Below are 23,687 nucleotides of genomic sequence, written 5' to 3'. Positions count from 1 at the left end.
ATTATTGTTTCACGTAGAAAAATTTCATTATTCTTGAATAGCCCTTTACTTCACCATGTGTACCTATTAATTTTTTTCCTAAGGCAAATATTTCTGGCAGAGCACCGTGAGATAAATCCTGTATTATGTCAAATGTTGCCTTCTTTGAGTCCTTCTATTATTGTAAAGTAGCTCTGAAACACTGAAGCAGTAGTTACCATCTTCTTCATATAAACATATTTTAAAGCTTCTGTGTCCCAGAGTAGCTGGCTGTGTCACCTGTGTTTAGTATCTACTAAGGCAGACTGGAAAAAAAAAAAAAAAAAGGTCAGGTAGTCTCGGTTTATTCTTTAGGAGGTTATAAGATTTGACCCAACACATAGTGGTTTTGTGGTTTCCCAAATCTACATTGATAGTTTATTATGTTTTTATTATCTGACGAGACTCCGCCTTTAGACCATTTATTTTACATAGAAAATATCAGATGTATTTAGAGAGCCAACGCTGGTAATTCGAATTTCTAATCTGTTTCTTTTGTATAGTGAAGGCTATACCTAGAAAAAGGAAGTGTGCAGTTGACTCATAGAAGCAAAACTGCATCCCTAGAAATGAATATATAGCAAAGAAAACATGTATATGTATGAAATATATATAATATGACAAATATATAAATTCCTTGTTATAAATTCTTGTAACTTCCTAAATTAGAAAATGCAAAATATTAAATATAAACGCAGGTAAAGCCCATAGAAAAGATATCAGCTTTAGCCCTTAGACTGAAACTTAGATCCCTGAGGAGTGAGTCTAACATTGCAGGTGCATGAGATATGAGTTGGTTTAGAGTTCTTTTCTTTCTGACAGTGAACGGCAATACAATCGGGGGTCCACAAATACAGAAAAATGTAAGTAACCAATAGATATCTGTGCATTTTTTTCTTACAGATGGATCTCTTGGTATCTTTTAATATGTTTACTATTAGAATTCTTTATAGCAAGTTTAATGAACCACAATTAGGTAAACTAGCTTCGTTATTACCAACTGATTGACTACTGTAATTTCCTTTTCAGATCAGAATCTCTCTCACCATATACCACATGGCTGTCTACTATTTCGGACACAGATGCATTGCTAGCTGAGTGGGGCAAAGGTGCTGTTATTACTGTCGATATGGGAGGTCACATCAGGCTTTGGGAAACTGGACTTGAACGTCTGCAGCGATCACTCATTGAATGGAGAAACATGATTGGACAAGACAGTGACAGACATATGCAGGTACCACTCTAACCCACTTTCCCTCTTAAAGGTGCATATTTACGTATAAGATTAGTTCCAAATGGAAGTAAACCTCTGGCCTCAAAACTTAAATATAGTTACTTAAATACCTAATTTCTCATAATAGGAAAAGACGTGTCTTTTTCTAGATAGTGGGAAAGTTAAAAGGTGCCCTTTTTGCGGTCAGTGCTTAAATATACAAGTTCCTCACATCACAACATGAGAATACGAGACAATTGCTTCTGTTTGACCCCAAGCATTAATCAGCTTCTAGCATCACCTTTGCATTTGTTCTTTTACTACCATCATCTTGGGCATCTCTGCATGCTATGCTACCAAGGAGGCAGAAATACTGATATAAAACGCAGCACATTACCATAAGGTCAAAACCTTTAGACTAGAGAAGATACATATATTATGCATCCAGCAAAGATGTGTTTTTACCAACTTCCTTATCTCCAGATAATGCAAACTTAGCAGTAGATAGACCCAGCCCTGCCCTGGAAAGAGATATGGAAATAGGTCACCAAAGTGAGAGGAAACTCCAGAAATGACTCAGTCACCACCTAATCTAGTTGGTCTGGAACCAATGAGGAAAGCTGTGTACCCATAAATACTAAAGCATATAATAAAAGGATTTATTTGTAATTGATTGATTTTAATCTTCAGAAGAAAACTTCTCTGTTTATGCTTCATTCTTATCCAGCAAGATGGTAAAGAAAGGCGGGTTCCTGCCAGCTGTGTTGCTCTGCAGAGAGCCAATTCACAAGATAAATTTCTACAAACTACTCCATTGATACTTGATTAATAATTACTATTTTGTGTGGTTATTTTTCTGATTTCCCTTAAAGGAGAATAATTGTGAATGAATAATACATATTTCTCTTAGATTCTTAAAACCTTATAGGAACATTCTGAAAATTCGACACCAATGTAGGCAAGCAACTTCAACTTCTTTTGAAAGGGTATGAATATATTAATTTAATTAAGCTAAAACAAATGTATTGCTCTAACATAAACATGCCATTAAGTGCAATGAATCTATCATAGCAACAGACTGAATGTTGGTCACTATCCGTAACAATAATTAGGAAATTAATTAACTATGGTTCTGATTCTCTTATTATCCTGAACATTAGTTTCTTCTCCCTTTGAATTAAGCTCCTCTTTTCATTACAGAGATTGGTAAATACTATTGTATTTAAATTTCTTGTATTTTATTTCAATTCCTCATGTGTCATAGAGATGAAAGGTCATATTTTTCCTATGGTCAAGAGTGTGGCCTAAATTAAGTGTCTTCCACAACAGAACTTTAAAAAATAATTTTACACATGATTTTCATAACTGGTCTTGACTGCTACAAAAATTAACCCCTATTTATGGTTTAGCCATACACTCTTCTTTCCCAGCGACTTCCCCAACTCTGTTGTTCATCTTTCTATTCCCAGCATAGTGACTGATACACAACAGGCAATTAATATATTTGTGTATGCTCATACTCATATATCCTAATTGCACTAGCCTTTGAAGCTATTTGACAAAAAATGGAACTGTTCTTTTAAACTGTCACAAGTTATTCATTCGTTTTTGTGTAACTGAATAAATATTTATTGGATGAATATATATAGTTATTAAGTTAGAAATGAACAGAAATATATTATCTAACATCTCAAAAATAATCAAAAGGTTTGGCTGCAGTATGCAGAGCAACATCTGATCCTTCCCAGACCTAACATTTTCCAGAAAATGCATAACTTTATGTCTCCCGTTCAAAGTTCAGCTATAACAGAAATAAGACTTATTCAGAAAGAAAGTTACACAATTCAGAAGTGAATGTTAGTTTCATTTGGAAAATTAGAATAGTTGTTATCCAACCTTCTCCTAACATCTCTGATGTTCCTTGATCCATTTTGGTCGATATTGAAATATATATTTATCTACATACTCAAACTGAGAAACAAATTGTAAGCATACGTCTTTATGTCTAAAGAGACAGTATTAATTGCCCAGATGGTCTGACGTCGTTTTATTTTTTGGTCGGATCTGTCCTCTTCTCCCTGCTTGGTCAATAATGAGACAGCACAGGGACGCCTGGGTGGCTCGGTCGATTTGAGTGTCCCACTTGGGCTCAGGTCATTATCTCACGGTTCGAGTGTTCGAGCCTCGCGTCGGGCTGACAGCTTGGAGTCTGGAGCCTGCTTCGGATTCTGTATCTCCCTCTCTTTCTCTGCCCCTCCCCCGCTCATGCTCTGTCTCTCAAAAGTAGATAAACTTTAAAAAAAAATTTTTTAACAATGAGAGTATATTTAACTGCTCATATGTAGACCAGTTCTTGTTATTATTTACAAGTAGTGTACACAACCAGACCTAAATGGGAATCACTGTGGAGCAGTAGTAATAAGAAGCAAAATATGTCTTTTACAGTTTCCCGTACGGTGCGATCCCTCAAGCTCTTCCTCATTTATGGGCCTTTTATTCAGCATATGTCTCCTCCTGGTTCAGGAGCTTGAAAAATGCCTTTCTAGAAATATTGAGAAAAGAGAATATGTTCTTAGTACCATACTTCTCGCTGGCTAAGTTCCAGCCCTCTCCCTGTTCCTGGCAGAGTAACCCGATCTCCATCTAGTGGCAAAATGGACTTACTTTACATCGTAGAAATTAAAAGACCTGTTTTGCATTCACTAGTTTAAGGAGGTTTACACACACCTGTATTGTTTGGTTCCTGTTGGTCACAAGATGCTCCTTTAGGTCAACAGTGAAGGCTGGGCAAATACCCCACCACTTACTGACCCACTTTTTTCCTTAAGTCTTTTGAATGATAGCAAAAGAACTGTTTATATTTAGATTAACTATGTCAGTTACATGCTTTACCACTTTCCTTTATATCTTGCTTCATTTCAGCCTTCTAGAGTTATCAATTCTGAAGCCATTGTTGCTTTGAATTTTAGTTTTTGCTTAATGAATTCATTGATAGTTCTCCTTCATAAATAGTTTGCAAGAGAGTGTTTATTGAGCTCTTGATAGAAAATGTGTTCATTAATTTTACATGCTTTGATAGGAAGTGTGTTTTTCTTACAGCAAACAACTATAACAAATTCAAAGTGTCACTGTAGCTGTGGTTCTAAAAGCCCATGATTAAGAATTCATATTTATTACTTTTAGACTTCATATTTTCAGAAGCATGTGTTAATTATAAGCCAAAATTTTTCTGACCATGCTTCATAGTGTTCTCTCTAAAGCATATTTTTCATATTTTTATTTAGTTACACTTGGATTCATCCCAAGAAGGCTGTTAAAGCTACACCACAGGTTTCTTCAGAAATCAAACCATCTTCTTTAAAAAGCTCCTGGTGACTATTCTTGTGGGAACACAAAAGCTAAAAGGTTATAGCTTTCAAGTGTTATTGTCTGATTACAATAAACTAATTCGAAAGTAAATCCTCTGTATGTTACTGGTAGAATCTCTTTGAGGCCCTTGAATAGTACTTCCTTATCTGTATACTTTTAAAATGGATAGGATCTTTGAAACACAGTGTGGGACTACAACTTACTCATTCTTACAGTGAAGATAGTGCCTGGTACACAATAGATACACAGTAGAGGCATCAGAAAACATACTTAGAAAAGATAACTAATTTATATTAAGCACCACTAAGACTTTCCCCCTTTTAAAGAAGATATTCTAGGAATATGAGTAAAGGTAGTTGTTGTACTTTGGTAAACAAGACTGGCCTTTTCTTTAACTACAAGCCCAACAGTAAGGATTTTTTTTAAGATATCAGTAAGATGGTAAGTCCTTCTTCCGGTTTTGGAAACCACTAGATCATTTCATTGGAGCTGTATTAGTACCTTTAGGTTTTCACTATGCAGACTATGTTTTCTCCACATACGCTGAGAGGGTTTACAATTTTTTGTTCTTTTTTTAAAGAAATTTTTTTTTTTCAACGTTTTTTATTTATTTTTGGGACAGAGAGAGACAGAGCATGAACGGGGGAGGGGCAGAGAGAGAGGGAGACACAGAATCGGAAACAGGCTCCAGGCTCCGAGCCATCAGCCCAGAGCCTGACGCGGGGCTCGAACTCACGGACCGCGAGATCGTGACCTGGCTGAAGTCGGACGCTTAACCGACTGCGCCACCCAGGCGCCCCTAAAGAAATTTTTTTAATGTTTTTTTATTTTTGAGAGAGAGAGAGAGAACAAGTGAAGGAGGGATAGAGAGAGAGGGAGACAGAATCTGAAGCAGGCTCCAGGCTCTGAGCTGTCAGCACAGAGCCTGATGCGGGGCTCGAACCCATGAACTGCGAGATCATGACTTGAACTGAAGTTGGACACTCATCCAACTGAGCCACCCTGGAATACAGACGAATTCTTTCTTCTTTTTAAGGGTAGCTTATAGTTCACTCTTGCACCACGTTCTTCACTTTGGCCAGTGACTGAAAATACTTAGCAGTCTGATTCAGTGGGTCATTATCATTATCGTACATATAACAATGTATATTTCATAGGATTGTTATATGTACATGTATCTTCGGGGATATTCCTTGGCCCAAAAAGGCAATGCTTTTTTTTTTTTTTTTAATTTTCATAAAAACATTCGGCAAGATGGTCTAGCCATTTGCCTATGCGGTAGCATTTGAGCAATGCCTCTAATGATTTTCCCATGTTTATTCCTGCTAGAGAAATTCCCAGCCATGGAAATCCATTTTGAATCTAGATCTTGAATAAGGTTTTCAGACTTGAATAAGGTACACTGGGAGTGTACTACCCGGTGGTGTGCTGATAGACCAGCCCTCTGGTGAGGTAAAGGTGGGGCAGTTTATAATGTTTGCCAATTTCCCTGGTGTAACTACTCCCTCCGTGGCCGATTTCACGCTTCCAAAGGTTAATAATCAACTTGCTGAATTTCTGAGTATTTAGCAGCCATCAGAGAAAGGAAAGAAGTACTAGGAACACAGACAAGATGGTGCCATCTTATCTCTGGGAAGTACTGAAGCCCATAGTTGTCCCAGTTACAGACTGGCAATGCTCTTTTTGAACCACGAATACAGTTTGAGCAAAGAATTAGAAAGAAGTCTGCAGTCAAGTAGGATGACACTCATGAGTTCACAAGTACAAGCCTCCTTTCTTATAAACATCATTTCAGAAGGAAATTACCAGATTTTTACAGTCCTCCAGAAGTCGTGCTTCCATTAGATCACAACTTTGTCAGTGATTGCTAAATATAACTAAAATTAAATGAGCAACCACCTCCCTCAGACAAGCAGATCAACAAGCTTATGACTTTCAGGGAGGCCATGAGTTTTCATTAACCTTTTGTGCATATCCAACAAAAATAATAATCCTACAAATTATAATAATTGGGGGTACTATAGAGTCTTAAACTAATATTAAAAACAGAAATAGCACCTAGCTTTCTCATTATAGAAAAGACCTAACCTTAGGAAATTGCTTTTCAAATCATCACTGACAGAAGCATTTCAACTCCTTTCTCTCATGACAGACCTTAAGATCATTCTTTTATATGATACTATATCTTCAGTGCGTGTTATTTAACAATATATCAGCCAGTAAAGAAGTAATCTTAGGAATATTTAAAGTATAAGGAAAACAAATTAATTCTGTAGTATATCAGTTATAAATTGAGATGTCAAATGCAATGAATATGTTGACAATTAATGGCTCTAGAATTTTTATGATTCTGAGCCTATTATGTATATAGTTACATGTAATCAACACATCACATTGGCTACAGAAATAAAATCCTCCTGTTATATTTATAAATAAAATTGTAATTTTATTCATAAGCAGGCATAGCCTATTGGCTATGCTTTCCAGTTATAATATAAAGATAATACCATTGTACCTTACAAAGTTGTCGTAAGACTGAAATGCATCAGTACCTGGCACAGAGTAAGTAAACAAATAACAACTAGAAACTTAGAATTTAGAATTTGGGCCATAGAATTCTTTAATGCTTATATGGAAATGCAAAGCCAAATTAAAAGGAAGCAGTGTTACCCAGTCACCTAATATTAAATCATGACCCAATGAGTTACATAATGCATCATCTATCTTTGTGTTATAAGGTGTGAGGTTTGTTTATAATCCTATTTAGGAAAAGTTTTGTCAGGCCCAAAAAAGGAATTTTGGTCTGTGCCTAAACCTGTCAACTTGAGGAAAAGCAGGAAATGAATGATAGGACAATTGTCAGCAGAGGATTATAGTGTTTAACCTTATTCAAAAGACAAATTAGAACAGGACCAGAAAACACACAGCAAATATATACATCATCTTTAGTCCTGAGTTCTGAGAACAGTGAAAAGAGCAAGTCAAATTTGGAGTTGTCTCTCTTAATTTTTCCATATGCAGTACTCTTTGGTCTCTCCTTATAACATTCCAAAAATGTCTCTCTTTTTATTTTCTATTTCTTCACAAGGTCAGGCCACAGGTACCATTCTCTAACCTCTCTGAATAATCCCACCCATTCTTTCATTTATTTAATTAACATTTGCTTAGTACCCAGAATCGCTAGGATAAAGAAATAAATAAGATACAGGTGCAGACCCAGGGAACTTACAGTCAAGTAGAGCTATAATGAAATAAGTTGTAGTGCAATATGGCAGATAAACTGATAGGAGCATGATCAAAGGATCAGAAAACAGCCTAACCCCAGTTTTTCAGGAAGGGGGAAGGAGCTCTTGATAAATCAAACACATGTGACTAGTTTTGTCTCTTGCCAAAATCCCAGTAAAAGAGCAATAAAGGATCAAAAAACAGTCCCAACCCACCAGGGCAAAGAGAACTACAGACGCAGCAGCGCTTTGAAGGATAGAAAATAAATGGGTGGGTGATAACGGAGTTATCAGCTGGAGAGAGCTGAAACCTATTCTTCCAGAGGGGGAAGCCAATAAGATGCAAGCTGCCGTACTCTGCAGAAGCCCACAAAGCATCAGGGCTTGAAGGCACCATGTACCTCTGAAGGTTGGAGTGCAGGGTGGCACCAAAAATTGGGAGATGAATTGAAATTCTGTATAGAGACCATTTAGATAGCCAGATTTTCTCCTCTATTTTGCACCTGGGCCACTGGCTCTTCTCTAGGCTTACCAAAGACAGGAGCTGTAATGGAGATTTGTACAATTGAGGACAAGAATGAGACCACGTAGACAGTGAGAAGATAAAGTGAAAGTTTACTTTTCTTATATAGATTCCATGAAGCTGACTTCCACATTTATACCCTTTGAACAGAAGAGTAGAAAAATCCTTTCTAGAAACTGACATATCCAAAAGAAAACCTTTCTGATCTAATATTTGGAAGTTTCTCCCTAGTAATCTTACAAGAAGACCCACTTATTGTTGAGACCAGCCTTTATGCAAAAACTTCAGTCCACTTTTTAATGCCTTCTGCTTAAATATTAATGGGTAGCCTCTTATACAGAAAAAAAAATGGAAATGAAAACAAATGAACAGAGAAAATAGAGATGATGCAGAAAGAAGAAAAACATGTCACAAAGTGACAATTGACATTCTCAGACAGGCAAGAGAAAATATGATGATCATAAAACAAAAATGTGATGCTTTTTTAACATAGGAACCTTCAAAGAACAAGAAAGGTGTCTTGGAAATTTAGCACCGAGTAATGTATAGAAGTGTTGAATCACTATATTGTATACCTGAAACTAACATAACACTGGATATTAACTGTACTGCAATTAAATAAACAACAAACCAATCAGACATGGTATATGGAGAAATAAAAAGTGGTAGCAAAAATAAATTCAATAGGAGGCGTTGGACATTCACTGGCTAGTGCTTCGCTTAACCAAGTCAACTTTCAGAACTGCATTCGTTCAATGTGTTGTCTCATATCTCTATAACACATTTTAAGGTTTAAAAGTTAAGGGGCACCTGGGTGGCTCAGTCAATTAAGTGTCCTACTTGAGCTCAGGTCACTATCTCTCAGTCTGTTGAGTTCGAACCCCTCATTGGGCTCTGAGCCCAGAGCCTGGAGCCTGCTTTAGCTTCTGTGTCTCCCTCTCTCTTTACCCCTCCCCCACTCACACTCTGTCTCTTTCTTTCTCAAAAATAAACAAACATTAAAAATATTTTTTTTAATTTAAAAGTTAAAAGACACAAGGCCTGATTGGGGATTAAAATGATTTTCTAGGGGCACCTGGGTGGCCCAGTCAGTTAAGCATCCCACTTGGGCTCAGGTCATTATCTCACCATTGGTAAATTTGAGACCCACATCAGGCTCTGTGCTGACAGCTCAGAGCCTGGAGCCTGCTTCAGATTCTGTGTCTCCCCTCCTTCTCTCTCTGCCCCTTCCCCACTCATGCTCTGTCTCCCTCAAAAATAAACATTAAAAAAAATTGCAATAAATAAAATGATTTTCTAGAACTAGTTTCATTTGAACCTCTGTAGGACTTGCTGATAGGAAGATAGGGGTAGGAAAATGGATCTTCTCCCATGGACTTCTGCTCACTTTCCAGGCAGAGCACAGCCCATGTATTTCCCCCTTGACCTATATAGCCAAACAACAGAGCTGTCGATACTCTCTGCTTCCATCAGAAAACTGCTAAAAGCATTGGATCCCATGGAGAAAAGCACACTGTATCTGGAACAGAAGTGTGAAACCTTCAAGCTATAGGGCAGAGCAGACAACCGGCTGGGACCCAAAAGCCAGAGGAACTAGACTAGTTGTTCTGTCCTAGAGGAAGCAGGCATTTTATTCACTTAGAAGTTGCTTTTCTTTTCCAAACCGCTGTGTTCTCATGATTTTATTTAACCAGTCAAGTATCAATCTTATTTCAACCATGTTTGTATACCCACAAAAAACGATCACTGCATTTTTTCGATTAATTGATTTATCAGTAATTGTCTGCATATAAATATAGTGAAAACCTTTAAGTATATTCTCAATAGGTACTAGTGAGTCACCTCCCAGCAACAAATTTCAACCAACATGTGACACCTACAGATACAAATATAATTACATATTTGTCATCATAAATACTTTTTTTGGTGAGGAAGAAGTTTTCCTGTCATGTCATTATATCTATAATCTAATGGCTGTATTAGTTGAGTCTCAGTTCCTTAAAAGCTCTGTTGGTTCTCCCACCTGCATCCGGTATTTCTAGTTGATTTTCATATAACAGCAGTGTATATACTCTAGACCTGGCTTCAGGAAAATAGCAAACCATAATTTCCTAGGGAGATGATGGTGAGCCAAGCTGTAGAATTTCTTTGTGGGATAGGCAGGTGGTCATCTATTGAATTACAGCAATTCTGGACAAACAATAGATATTTGAGTCCCTTGGGGACTCAAATATCTATTCCCATTTGAGAACCACCATCCAGAATGTTCTTGTGGAGCACTTGCTCTGTACCCACCAATGAAGGACCTGTGGGGAGGTGGTGGAATACTAAAACATAAAGCATGGTTTCTACCCTCAGAGAGTTTATTCTATGTGATTGGGGAGTTGAGGATGATAGTCATGAAACAGCAGCATGTAGTACAAAACAATGTGTATTTCAATGGTAAATTGGGGCACCTGGGTGGCTCAGTTGGTTAAGCGGCCGACTTCGGCTCAGGTCATGATCTCGCGGTCTGTGAGTTCGAGCCCCGCGTCGGGCTCTGTGTTAACAGCTCAGAGCCTGGAGCCTGCTTCAGATTCTGTGTCTCCCTCTCTCTGACCCTCCCCGGTTCATGCTCTGTCTCTCTCTGTGTCAAAAATAAATAAACGTTAAAAAAAAAAAATCAATGGTAAATTGGGGAGTTTTGACCCTGTGCTATAGTAGTTCAGAAGGGAAGTATATATGTATGATGAAAGTTGTAAGTGAAGGAAATGGGGCTTGGGTTGAACTTTTATTTTTGTCTTTAGATAGTTCAAAAAGAGAGGTCAGAGAATTCTAGACATTCTGAAAATCATACCACAGGCATAGGTATAAATGAGCACTGTGTGTTTCCTTAATAAGAGGATGATTTGTGCCATAGGCATGGATCACAACAAATCCAAGAGTGACCTGGTGCAGATACCAGAGGAACAGTAAGCAAATATCACAGCCAGTGTGATGCACGCACAAAGCCCAGGGGGCAAATCCAGGTTGAATACCAACTATCCCAAGGAGACATTGGAGGGGATACCAGAGCAGGGGTGGGTATTAAGAGCTGGGTCTGGGACCACCAGACACACACCCGCTGGGGGATCTCAGAAGACAGGGTGCGATTTAGTGTCAGCACAGTCTTGCTGGCACAGGACACTTTTAAAAGCAGTTGAAAGGATTTTGGCCTGTTTAGGCATATCTGTAGCATATTCTAAGACAAACAACTAAAAGCAAAGGGTATCTTCTGGGGAGTGGTGTAAGAAGGAGTCACCCAAATAGGAGAAATTAGGATGTGTGAAGATTCAATGAGGCTTTTAGGTTCCCTACTCCTAGGATTTGCGGAAGGTCCTTGAGTAGGAAAAATATAATAGTGGCGGCTAGATTAGAAAGAGGGACTTGGTAGTGATGTGCAGTCTGGGAAAGAACCCCGAGTGAACTAGGGCAACTGTGAGGGCGGGTATGGTTTGGTGGGGAAAAGCTGAATATGGGTCATGGAAGCAGACATTATGGACATTTCTAGTTTGGATATCTGGCAAAATGGCAGATCATTGTAGGAACCAGGAAAGTTGGAGAGGAGATAGGATTCAGGCATTTTGTATATGCTGAGTCTCAGGTAATGGTGAGATACTTCATTAACAGTGTGCAGTTAGTAATTGGAAATAGATTATTGAGCCCAAGATCAAAGCTAGTGAGAGTTACAATGATCTTTAGCATGGAGCTTTTAGCTGAAACCATGAAAACAGTTAGATGCTAAGGAGAATAGAGAGAAAATGAGCAGAACAACTGAGCTTTGTTTTTAGAAAAACGTACAGTTGTTTTTGAAAGCATATTCTCAGAACCCTCTTTAATAAGGAATCCATGTTCAAGCTGTTGGAAGACACTATAACTTACTAGCCTCTTAGAGATGAAATTACAATTAGTGAATATCTGGCTTTGAGAAGTCCCAGTAAAGAAACCTCTTTAATTTATTTAACTGAGTAGTCCCCAAATGTATTCAGAGTCTTTTTAATACTTCAACAAGTTGCCAGTCTTTATATTCCTGGTTTTCTTTGCTTCAGTTCACCGTGCACGCTGTGTAGTAGATCTCTTAGGACAAGACCTTCATGCTAATTCTAAACCTGACTCAGGATACAAGCATGTTGCATGACATTTATGACTTCAGAGAATAAATCTGGAATGCTAGGGTTGACTGTTAAAAAAGAATGTATCCCTATACCTTTGAAGAGAGAACCTAGGCCTTAGGCTCAGCTCAAACCAAGGGCTCAACGTACGTCATATGACCTAGTCTCTCTCCTCTTGGCTCTGCTTTTTTCTGGCTTCATTGTTACAAAGCTTTTCTCCATTTAGTGGCAGCAATAGCCCTGATGGTGCTAGGTAATACATGGTTCTCACAGCTGGCAATCTCAGTAAAAGGGGCACGTCTCTACGAGTAATTTCAACAGTCTTTAGGGGTATTACAATAGGCCCATGAGGTCACGTGCCCATCCTGAACCAATCACTGTGACCAAAAGGATGGAATGCTCTTAATTAGTCAGACTCTGGTCATGCATGTCTTCACTCCTAGAGTTTGGGATGAGCGAGGGCTGTATCAATCCCATCCGAACTACAAAATTATGAATTAGGAATAGGGGAAATACCCCTAAAGAAATACTGAATAAGCAAAAAACTTGACCATGTGTTTTGGGGGCGGGGGGGTGTTGTTGTTTTTGGTAGTTTTGACAGCTAAAGCCACCCTCTTGCAAGTGACAGCTGATAACCTTTCTAGGTTTGGGCTTCCTGGAGACCAGAACTATCATCAGATTCATTTTGTTTTGCACTCAGCACAACATTCATAAAACATGACTTTTACCAGATGCAATATGAAGGTAATTAGACCAGTGATGACCTATAGCATTCATTAATTTCATCTTCCACTTAAGTCCTAGAGTGAATACTTCAGAAACACATACTTAACTTTCTAAATACATGTAAGGCAGACATAAATATTCTAGTTACAATTGTCTTATGAGACTTTCCAGTTGCAAGAGTTCTGAATAAAATTGTCAGGTCTGTCTTGACAGTGCTCTGATGGCATTACGGTGGGTTTTTCCCCTAATGAAAAGAACTTACTAATATTGGATCATTTTCATTATTTTTTTTTCCTTTAGATATTTCTGTTTTAAGAAGCAAACACAACACTATTAAAGGCCCTACATTTCACATTGCTGGTATGGGTTGAATAATCCTTTCCATAAAGAGGAATGACATCTATAGAGCCCTAATAGGAAAGTCTAAAACTTAATAGGTTTTGTGCTAGCCAAAGGGGAAAGTGCTGCATTTGACTATGAGTCATCATTACCTCAACCACTCTGCCATCATATTTACATATATAAGTCATTGCTCAGAAAGGGGAAACCCTGACATAATATCAGAAACAAATTTCACGTGTTCTGAATCTGGTTGGAGTTAACCCGTAGAACTCCCAACAAATATATAAGGACTATTTAACAGCAATAAATAGAAGTTATTATTGTTACTATGACTCTCTTAATACTAAAATATAATATTTTTCCTATCCTATATTCCAAATTACTTAGAAGTTTAAAAATCAGTTGTTATAGGTATAAGCTTCTGACTGCTCCCAAGATTAAACAGACTTCAGACTTCTGAATATAATTCTCCTCACTCAGTTTGAGAAATATTTAGGTAGGTAGGTACGTAGGTAGATAGGTAGGTAGGTAGGTAGATAGGTAGAATAGAAAGAACATTTATATTTATTTATTTTTATGTTTGTAAATATTAGACCTATAATATGTCTTTATATATATGCATGTGTATATATATAAAACCTTTCTAAAGTTGCAATAGAATATCTTTTACGAAATAGGCCTTGATTCTTCCACTCTGAGTTTTTCACTGTTTCTTCTAAACTTTGGTGAATTTGAAAGAAGCATATTGTTTGTTTAGGACAACTGCTGATAAAAACAATAGAAAAGTGGGGCCTCTGGGTAGCTCAGTCGGTTAAGCATCCAACTCTTGGTTTCAGCTCAGGTCATGATCTCATGCTTTATGAGTTTAAGCACCACATAGACTGCCTGGGATTCGCTCTCTCTCTCTGCCCCTCCCCCACTCATACTCTTGTGCATGCTCTCTCATAAATAAATAAATACTTTTTAAAAAAACAATAGGAGGGGTGCCTGGGTGGCTCAGTTGGTTAAGCGTCCGACTTCAGCTCAGGTCATGATCTCGCAGTCTGTGAGTTCAAGCCCCGCTTAGGGCTCTGTGCTGACAGCTCTGAGCCTGGAGCCTGCTTCCGATTCTGTGTCTCCCTCTCTCTCTGCCCCTCCCCCACTCATGCTCTGTCTTTCTCTCTCTCTCTCTCTGTCAAAAATAAATAAACATTAAAATAAATAAACAAACAATAGGAAAGAAAAGCATTCCCTTCAGAGCCTTAAATCCATGCCTATTTATAAGTTCTGTCTTCAAGTATAGACAAATAATTTAATTTTTTATTTTTCCTCACCAAATCTAATTACATATTTTAAAACTGTTTATCTTTCTCTCCATATATTTTTTTCCATGAACCACTTGAAAGTAAGTCAGAGACATGATACCCCATTACCTCTGAATGCTTCAGGGAGTATTTCCTCAAAACAAAAGCACTCTCCTACATAACCACAATACAGACCTCAAAATCAGGAAGTTAACGATGATACATCATTAATGTCTAATCCACAGAGTTTATTCAAATTTCACATGTCCCAAGAGCATCCTTTTAGCACAAAGAAGCAATCCAGGATCATGTTCTCTGTCAATCCAAAAGTTTCTCATCTTTCCTTGGCTTTCATGACCTTGACATTTTGGAAGAGCTTAGGCTAGTTACTGTATAAAAATATCCCTCAACTTGGGTTTAACTAATGTTTCTGCATTGTAGATCCAGTTTATGCATCTATGGCAGGAATATCACAAAAATGATGCTATATTTCTCTCAATGTGTCCTATTAGGTGGCACAGAGTATTGGTTTGTCCCATTACTGGTGATGTTAACTTCAAATATCTGGTTAAGGTGTTATCTCCACTGTGTTTCTCCACTGTGAAGTTAATATTTCTTCCTTTGATAATTACTATATGTCTTTTGTGGGTTTACATTTTGAGACTATGTAAATATCTTATTTCTCATCAAGCTTTCTTTCATTAATTTTACCATCCATCAATGATTCTTATTTGAATCAATTATTATTACTGTGGTTGTCAAACAGTGATTTTTTTTTCCAATTGCATCATTTCTTCTACATTAACAGTTGGCATTCTAAACTAAGGAAGGACCCTCCCTTCTTATCCCTCTGTTTTTTTTATTAGTATTACCTCATGGATTTCTACCTTATTTGATGGGTGATAGTCTATTGCCACTCTTATTTATTTTGATGTTCAGATTGTTCGTTTAGCCAGTGGGGACTCCTTCAAGCCAGTTCCTTTGTCCCTTTGACATGCTTCAGTCATTTTTTTAGTACTTCTTTAATTTGTGGCATAAAAAGTAGATCCAATTTCTTTTGTCTCTGATTTTCTGTGCTGGTATAAATACTGTTTCGTTGGGCGGTTTCTCTGGGTATTATCTGTTGACTTAGATCACCCTGTTAATAAAAAAGAAGCATTGTAACCTACTTCCATTTAACCAACTCTCCAAATTAACCTGCTCTCTTGAATGGATGTCCAGAGCACCCTGAACATTCACAGGTCATCAGCCTGTCTCCAATATGCCCTCATACTTCTGTTCCCACTAGTTGAGTTGTGCTTACATTTGACAGGAAACATTTTAGCAGAGCCTTCAGGTTGAATGACCCATGCATAACAGTTATATTCAGAGAGTCTCAGAATGTTCTGTCACTCATAATCATGTACATTGGAGAAAAATCAACAAAGATATGAGATCATATAGCCACCATATATGTTGAATATTTTTCTTCATGTTATTACAGAGTTAGGTTCTGAACAAGGCCTAAGAAATCATCCATTATAATCTTTCAGTCTCATTTGGTCAGAGAGAGAGAAATAATTCTTCCTCTGGCCATTGGCCAGGGCGTAAAATAATATTATTATAGGGGCTCCTTATTATTGTTATTTGATGCCTATCTACCCATCTTACTACACTTTATCATTAACTGTAAGTAGCTTCAGATTTTTCTTGTTCATTTGGCTGGAATTATTATTTCTACTGACCACACGAGGGTGTCTGTGAGCTTAGAACAGGAATATTTCAGATAATTTCAACAACTAATAGAACTTCCATAACTAATAACTGTTGTCATTTCACTATATTTGGAAGTTATAATTTAAAAAGTAGTTGAGGTAGCCAGAAGACATGAGTCAATGCTCTCTCCATTCGAAGACCTTTGGCTATTACATGAACGGCATTTATGAGAAGAATTCAGAACTTCTAGTGAAGTTAGGCTCACAGAATTTTCTCAGGTCAGGAATTAAGAGATCCCGATCCTCTTCCTGGTTTCACCACTAATGTGTGACTTTAAGCGGTCACGCTGTCTCTGGACCTTAATTTCTTGTTCTATAAGATGAGATAGATTGTAAACTGATCCTTTAGGCCCTTCCACAAAAGGCAACAATGAAGATAGGATCTAAAAATAAGACATACATCAGGGCATCTGGGTGGCTCAGTTGGTTAAGCATCTGACTCTTGGTTTCGGCTCAGGTCATGATCTCATGGTTCATGAGTTCAAGCCCTGCATCGGGCTCTGTGCTGACAGCGCAGAACCTGGTTAGGATTCTCCTTCTGTACCTCTCTCCCTGTCCCTCCCCTGCTTGCGCACATGTTCTCTCTCTCTCTCTCTCTCAATCTCTCTCTCTCTCAAAAATAAATAAACTTTAAAATTTTTAAATTAAGGTATACATTGAAGAACTTCTCCATACTAGTGATTTTCTTTTAATTGACTGCTTAGGGTATGCTAGGTGCTATCAATACATAACCACCATTATATTGTTCTATTCTGAGGTTAGATTAAGTACTTTGCCCCAGATCACTCTCCTAAACAACGAACAAAGCTGAGATTTCAGCCTAGCTCTCTCCATCTCAGAAGCCCATGTTTTTATTCCTCTTCACCACATGGCTTCCCTAGGTCCAAAAGACTAGTTTCAGTGGAGATTGTACCCTTAGAGGAGAAAGTCATTCTTTGTCTGTCCTGGAGACCAAATGCTTACAGGTGCTGGATAGGGAACACAGATCTGGAGGGTCTGAGGTAAACAGGAAGTCATGCCCCTTTGAACTAAGAGGGCAGTCTCTACTTCGCTGTGGCCGTGTGAGAATGCAGGCTCAACTTGGACAGTTTCAAGAGAAGACCGAAATCCAGACTTTTAAATGAAATCTCATTGATTTGAAAATTTGGCAACAACTCAGCATTTTTTTGTGGATAGAGTGATGACAGAACACTCCAGGACCCACAGATCTCTCTTTCTTCTCACCAGGTTGGGGATGTATCAAGAAATGAAACCCCATTCCCTTACAAGCTTTTTTCAAATAACTTACCTATGTTGGTAAATTCCCTTACTTGCTCTACAAAGTTTTTAAGTTCTCCTAATGAAATTAGGAGAATTCTAAACCCCCAGGTTTAGAATAAAAAGCCAAAAAGATGGGCAATCTACTGCCATGTTGTATACCTACCCTGAAATTAAAAAAAAAAAAAAAAAAAAAAAAGGAATCTACCTAAATCAGAGGAAAGGAAAAGGGGGAAACAAAGGGAGAAAAGTAAACATAAATATCTCAAAATATTATCCAGGCATAAAGAGATAAAAATTATGTTTCTTCTTCCTAAGTTGTGTGCATGTCCTCTAAGAAAAGCCATAGTATATCAAATGTACTTTTTTTTTTTTTTTAGTTTGTATGCTGTTTAAGTTATAATGAGGAGTAATGTAGCTCTTAATTGTTTTGTTTTTTTTTAATGTTTATTTATTTTTGAGACAGAGAGAGACAGAGCATGAACGGGGGAGGGTCAGACAGAGAGGGAGACACAGAATCTGAAGCAGGCTCCAGGCTCTGAGCTGTCAGCACAGAGCCCGACGCGGGGCTCGAACTCACAGACCGCGAGATCATGACCTGAGCCGAAGTCGGCCGCTTAACCGACTGAGCCACCCAGGCGCCCCATGTAGCTCTTAATTGTAAGGGGAGGAATCTAACTGGTCCCAGGGTGGTTTTGTTTAATGCATTTTATGAGTGACAAAACAAAATTCTCTACTCATGACAAGAATGAGAAGGATGAAACTAGAACGCTCTCCACATAGCTCTTCCACGTGCATTTTCATGTCCTGTGTCTTCCCTCACATTGTCCCCTCTGGCTGGGATGCCCATCACCCACTTCTGTGTCTCACCCTTCAAGGGTAAGCACACATGGCTCCAGCCTATCCACCCCCAGCTGAATTCATCCCTCCTTCCTTGGTATCGCTGTGCCCTGGCCGCATGTGATCTCTAACTGCTGTGTGTCAGAAAGGCAAGCTGCCCCACAGCAGAATTTGTGTCCCATTGAGGCATCTGCCTGGTAGCCTGACATGGGACCAGAGCTCAATAAATTTGTGATGAATCAGTGAACCAATAAATGAATGTATGATTAATTGGGGCATTAAAGCTTTTATAAGATCCCTGCGAGGGGTCATAAAAGCTGCAAACTCCTTTGGTGTTTCTTACAAGGCTACATCTTTTGTTTCTGTAAATGAGCTCACTGTTCACAAGCCGACTATTGCCTAAGTTGGCAGAGAACCAAATGGTAATAAATCTCCCACCCTTCCTTTTTTCCTACACTTGTTACTTTGTGGCTGCATCATGAACACCTGTGAACCAGGTGGCCAAAACTGAGTTTAATTCCCAGTTGTGTCCAGTCCCTTAGGCAAGTCATTCAACTTCTCTGGAGCTCCATTTTTGCATCTGTGAAATGCAACTACTCAGAGCAGCTACCTCACAGAATTGTTGTAAAAACCAAATGAGATAACATATGTTCAGGCGCTCTGTCTGCAAACTGTAAAGTAGTCTATGAATGTGAGATGTATTATTTATGATAATTAATCTGTATGATAAGTAAAGGAATGAGTATAGAGCATGGGGAACTAATTTTAAACTTCATAAAGAGCTATTGAATTAAATTTGAAATTTTTAGGAATCCTGTTGAGTATATGTAGTAACCCTTTTATTGGAGGGAGAGGGTAATACATTTGATCCTAAATTAAATGGATTGAGATGAACAGTCCAAGGATTTAGATTCTTTCCTGCCCCAGCCAGTTTTGTGGAGGCATGATATTTGTCTCAGTGATCATTTTAATTTACCTCTCGCTCTTGCAAGAACCACTGGTAGTAGAATGTCTTCCTTGTGAGATGTGAGGCTGAGTGTATACATAAAGCATTCTAGTATATCTCCTTGACCTCTAAATTCTATGCTTCAATATGTCTTTTTACTGGAAATAAATTGTTTTAACACTAAGAAAAATTATAAAGTTGGAAGTGCATCTTGGTAGAAATAAAATGCTAATTTTATTAATTAAATTAATAATTTTTGTAACAGAATATATTTTATTATACAATAAATATATAACATATGTAATAATTTAATAAAAATAATTTTATTATTTTATTTAAATTTTCAAATTAAAAAAATTTTTTAATGTTTTTATTCATTTTTGAGAGAGAGAGCATGAGCAGGGGAGGGGCAGAGAGAGGCGGGGACAGAGGATCTGAAGCCGGCTGTGTGCTGACAGCAGTAAGCCCAATGCGGGGCTCAAACTCTCAAACCACAAGATCGTTACCCGAGCCAAAGTCAGACACTCAACCAACTGAGCCACCCACACACCCCACCTTTGGTAATTTTAATATTGACGGAAAAACAATAACCTGGTAATTAAATACTAACAATAAAAAAAAATCCTTAACAATACTCAAAATACTAAGAACAAAAAACCTGCTATACTTAAAATTATTCACAAAAAAACATAAAGTAAAAGTAGCCCACAGGAAATACAGCTAATATGATTTTCTGCCTGACTCTAACTCATAAGTTGTTCATCTAATACAACAAATGTGCCTCGCTAGCATTCTATCATAGTATTCTCGAGTAACTAAAGAGTTACATCACAATATCTAATCCTTGCCTAAAAATGGAAATGTGCTTGAGGTCCAGAGTCCTCCTACTCGAATCCATTCTCCATAAACTGCTGAATTAAATGCTCATAAATAGTAGCTCTGAACATGTCACTCTAGGTCAGAAACCTTCAGAAATCGCATCACTGTCAACCTGAGGTAAAACCCGCTCTTGCCGGGGTTCAGGGCCTCCACGGCATGCTCCAGCCTAAAAGCACCCAGTTTCTACCACATGCTAAACTAGTGGCTATTTCCCAATAGAGCCCATCCTTGCTCCTTCTGTGCTTAGGCTCATGCAGACTTTCCATCTGCAGCACGCTCCCTTCTGCCGTTCCTTCTTTCCTCTTTCTGTGGGTCACAGCCATCCAGTCTCACAGGTCCATCCCAAATGCTACCTCCCCTGACCCACCCCACCCACTAGGTCCTTTCATATGGTACTTATCACGACCTACCTTGAATTGCTTGTGAGACTGCATTACTCTTCTTTGTAAGCTTTTGAAGTATTTGAAGCCAGGGATTGTGTTTTCCTCATATTTATTTTTTCTAGATCCTGGTATGTATTATACTTAACAAATTATCAATAATTTTAAAAATTAAACCACTTAATGTCCAGCAATGATTGGTATTGGCGGTTTAAGCTGAGGTGTTTCTCTTTAATGACAACTTTATTGAGATATAATTCACCCCTTAAAGTACACAATTCAGTGGTTTTTAGTATATACTTGGAATTATGCCACCATCAGCACTAATTCCAGAACATTTTCATCACCAAAAAGAAATTCTGTACCCAGGAAGTAGTTGTTAGCCATTCCGTCTTCCCCTCAACACTGGCGACCATTAATCTACTGTCTATCTCTGTTGAGAGTCTGACTCTTGATTTTAGCTCAAATCATGATCCCAGGATTGTGGGATCAAGCACTGCATTGGACTCCATGCTAAGCGTGGTGCCTGCTTGATTCTCTCTTTCCCTCTCCCCTTGCCCCTTTCCCAACTCATGCTAGCTCTTGCTCTCTAAAACTAAAAAAAAAAAAAAAAGGAATCATACAGTATGTGGTCCATTTTCACTGGCTTCTTTCACTTAGCATATTTTCAGGATTCATCCATGTTGTAACATGGATCTGTACTTAATTTCCTTTATTGCTGAATAGCTTCCATTTCATATATGTACCATATTTTATTTATTCCATTCCTGGACATGTGGGTTGTTTCCACTTTTTAGCTACTGTAAACAATACTGCTATAAACATTTGTGTACAAATTTTTGTATAGATAGATGTTTTCAGTTCTCTTGCATACATATCTATAGGAGTGGAATGGCCAGGCCGTATGGCAACTTTATGTTTAACTTTTTGGGGAACTGCCAGACTATTTTCCAAAGTAGCTCCACCATTTTATATTCCCACCAGCAATGTATGAGGGCTCCAATTTATCCACACCTTTGTCAACAGTTGTATGTCTTTATTATGGTCATACTAGTAGATCTGAAATGGACCTCATTGTGGTTTTGATTTGCATTTCCCTAATAGTTAAAGATGTTGAGTATCTTCTCATGTGCTTGCTGGCCATTTGCATATCTTCTTTGGAGAAATAAGTATTCAAATCCTTTCTCAATTTTTTAATTGTCTATTACTCAATTATAAGAATTCTTTATACATCTGGATGCTAGACCGTTATCATATATATGATTTGCAATTATTTCCCCCGTTTTTTAGGTTGTCTTTTCACTTTCTTGCTAGTATCCTTTGAAGCTTAAAAGTTTTTAAATTTTGATGAAGTCCAATTTATCGACCTTTTTCTTTGGTTGCTTGTGCTTTGGGTATCATCTCTAAGAAACTATTGCCTAATCCAAGGTCCTGAAGACATAACTTTTGTTGTCTTCTAAGAATCTTATATAGTTTTAGTTCTTATATTTAGGTCTTTGATCCATTGTAGTTAATTTTTCTGTATGGTATGAAGTAGGGTTACAATTTCTCTTTTACATGTAGATATGCAGTTTTCCCAGTACTACTTGTTGAAAATACAGTTCTTTCTTAATTAAGTTGTCTTGGTATCCTTGTCAAAATTGATTGACTGTAAATGTATAGGTTTATTTCTGGACTACCAATTTCATTCCAATGATCTATATGGCTATCCTTATGCTACCAACCACATAGTTTTGATTACTATAGCTTTTTACTAAGTTATAAAATTGAAAAGTATGAGTCCTCCAACTTTCTTCTTTTTCAAGATTATTTTCGCTGTTCCAGATCCTTTACATTTCTATATGAATTTTAGAATCAGCTTGTCATTTCTGTGAGAAAAAAAAGAAAAACACCAGCTGGGATTTGAGCAGGGATTGAATTGAACTTACTGCTCACCATTCTGGAGGCTGGCAAGTCCAAGATCAAGGCGTCATCCTGGTGAAGAACCTCTTCATGGTTCATAGCCAGCATTTTCTCATTATGTCCTCATCTGGTGGAACGGGGTTAGCAAGTTCTCTGGGCCTCTTTTATAAAGGCACTAATCCCATTTATAAAGACTCCATTCTCATGACCTAAGCACCTTGTAGTGACCTGGTCTCCTAATGCCATCACATCAGGCATTAGCATTTCAACATAAGAATTTGGAAGAACAGAAACATTCAGATCATAGCACAATCTAAACATTAAGCCTCCTGACCCATCAAAATGAAGATACTTCTATTTATTTAGTTTTTCTTTAATTTTTGCAAGAATGTTTTATAGTTTTCAGAGTTTAAGTTTTACAGTATTTTTTGATGCTATTGCAACTGGGATTGTTTTCTTAATTTTATTTGCAGACTGTTCGTTGTTTGTGTACAAATGTATAATTGACTGTTATTATCGATCTTGTATCCTGCAACTTTACTGAACTTGTTCATTAATTCTAATATATTCAGTGGATTTCTTAGAATTTTCTAGAAATACAAGATCATGCTATCTGCAAATACAGATGCTTTATTTCTTCCTTTTCAATCTGGATGTTTATTTCCATTTCTTACCTAATTGCTCTGGCTAGATTCTCCAGTAAAACATTAAATACGTATGTCATGGACATCCTTATCTCGTACCTCATCAAGAATGAAAACACTTGTCTTTCACCATGAAGTATGATGTTAGCTGTGGGGTTTTTGTAGCTACCCTTTATCAGGTTGAATAAGGTCCCTTCCATTCCTAGTGTGTTGAGTGTTCTTATGAAGTAGTGTTGAATTTTGTCAAATGCTTTTTA

General features: G+C 37.7%; 1 protein-coding gene across 1 annotated transcript in view; it reads left to right on the top strand.

Moving 5' to 3' along the window:
• VWA8 (von Willebrand factor A domain containing 8) overlaps positions 1-23,687 on the top strand; it is a 365,564-nt gene that overhangs the window by 269,417 nt on the left and 72,460 nt on the right. Inside the window, exon 37 of the mRNA XM_058684129.1 lies at positions 1,048-1,252. Coding sequence (XP_058540112.1) covers positions 1,048-1,252 — 205 coding nt within the window. The remainder of the gene's footprint in view (positions 1-1,047; positions 1,253-23,687) is intronic.

Source organism: Neofelis nebulosa, chromosome 1 (assembly GCF_028018385.1).
Source record: "Neofelis nebulosa isolate mNeoNeb1 chromosome 1, mNeoNeb1.pri, whole genome shotgun sequence".
Lineage (NCBI taxonomy): Eukaryota > Metazoa > Chordata > Mammalia > Carnivora > Felidae > Neofelis > Neofelis nebulosa.
This window is presented reverse-complemented; position numbering and strand designations above follow the sequence as displayed.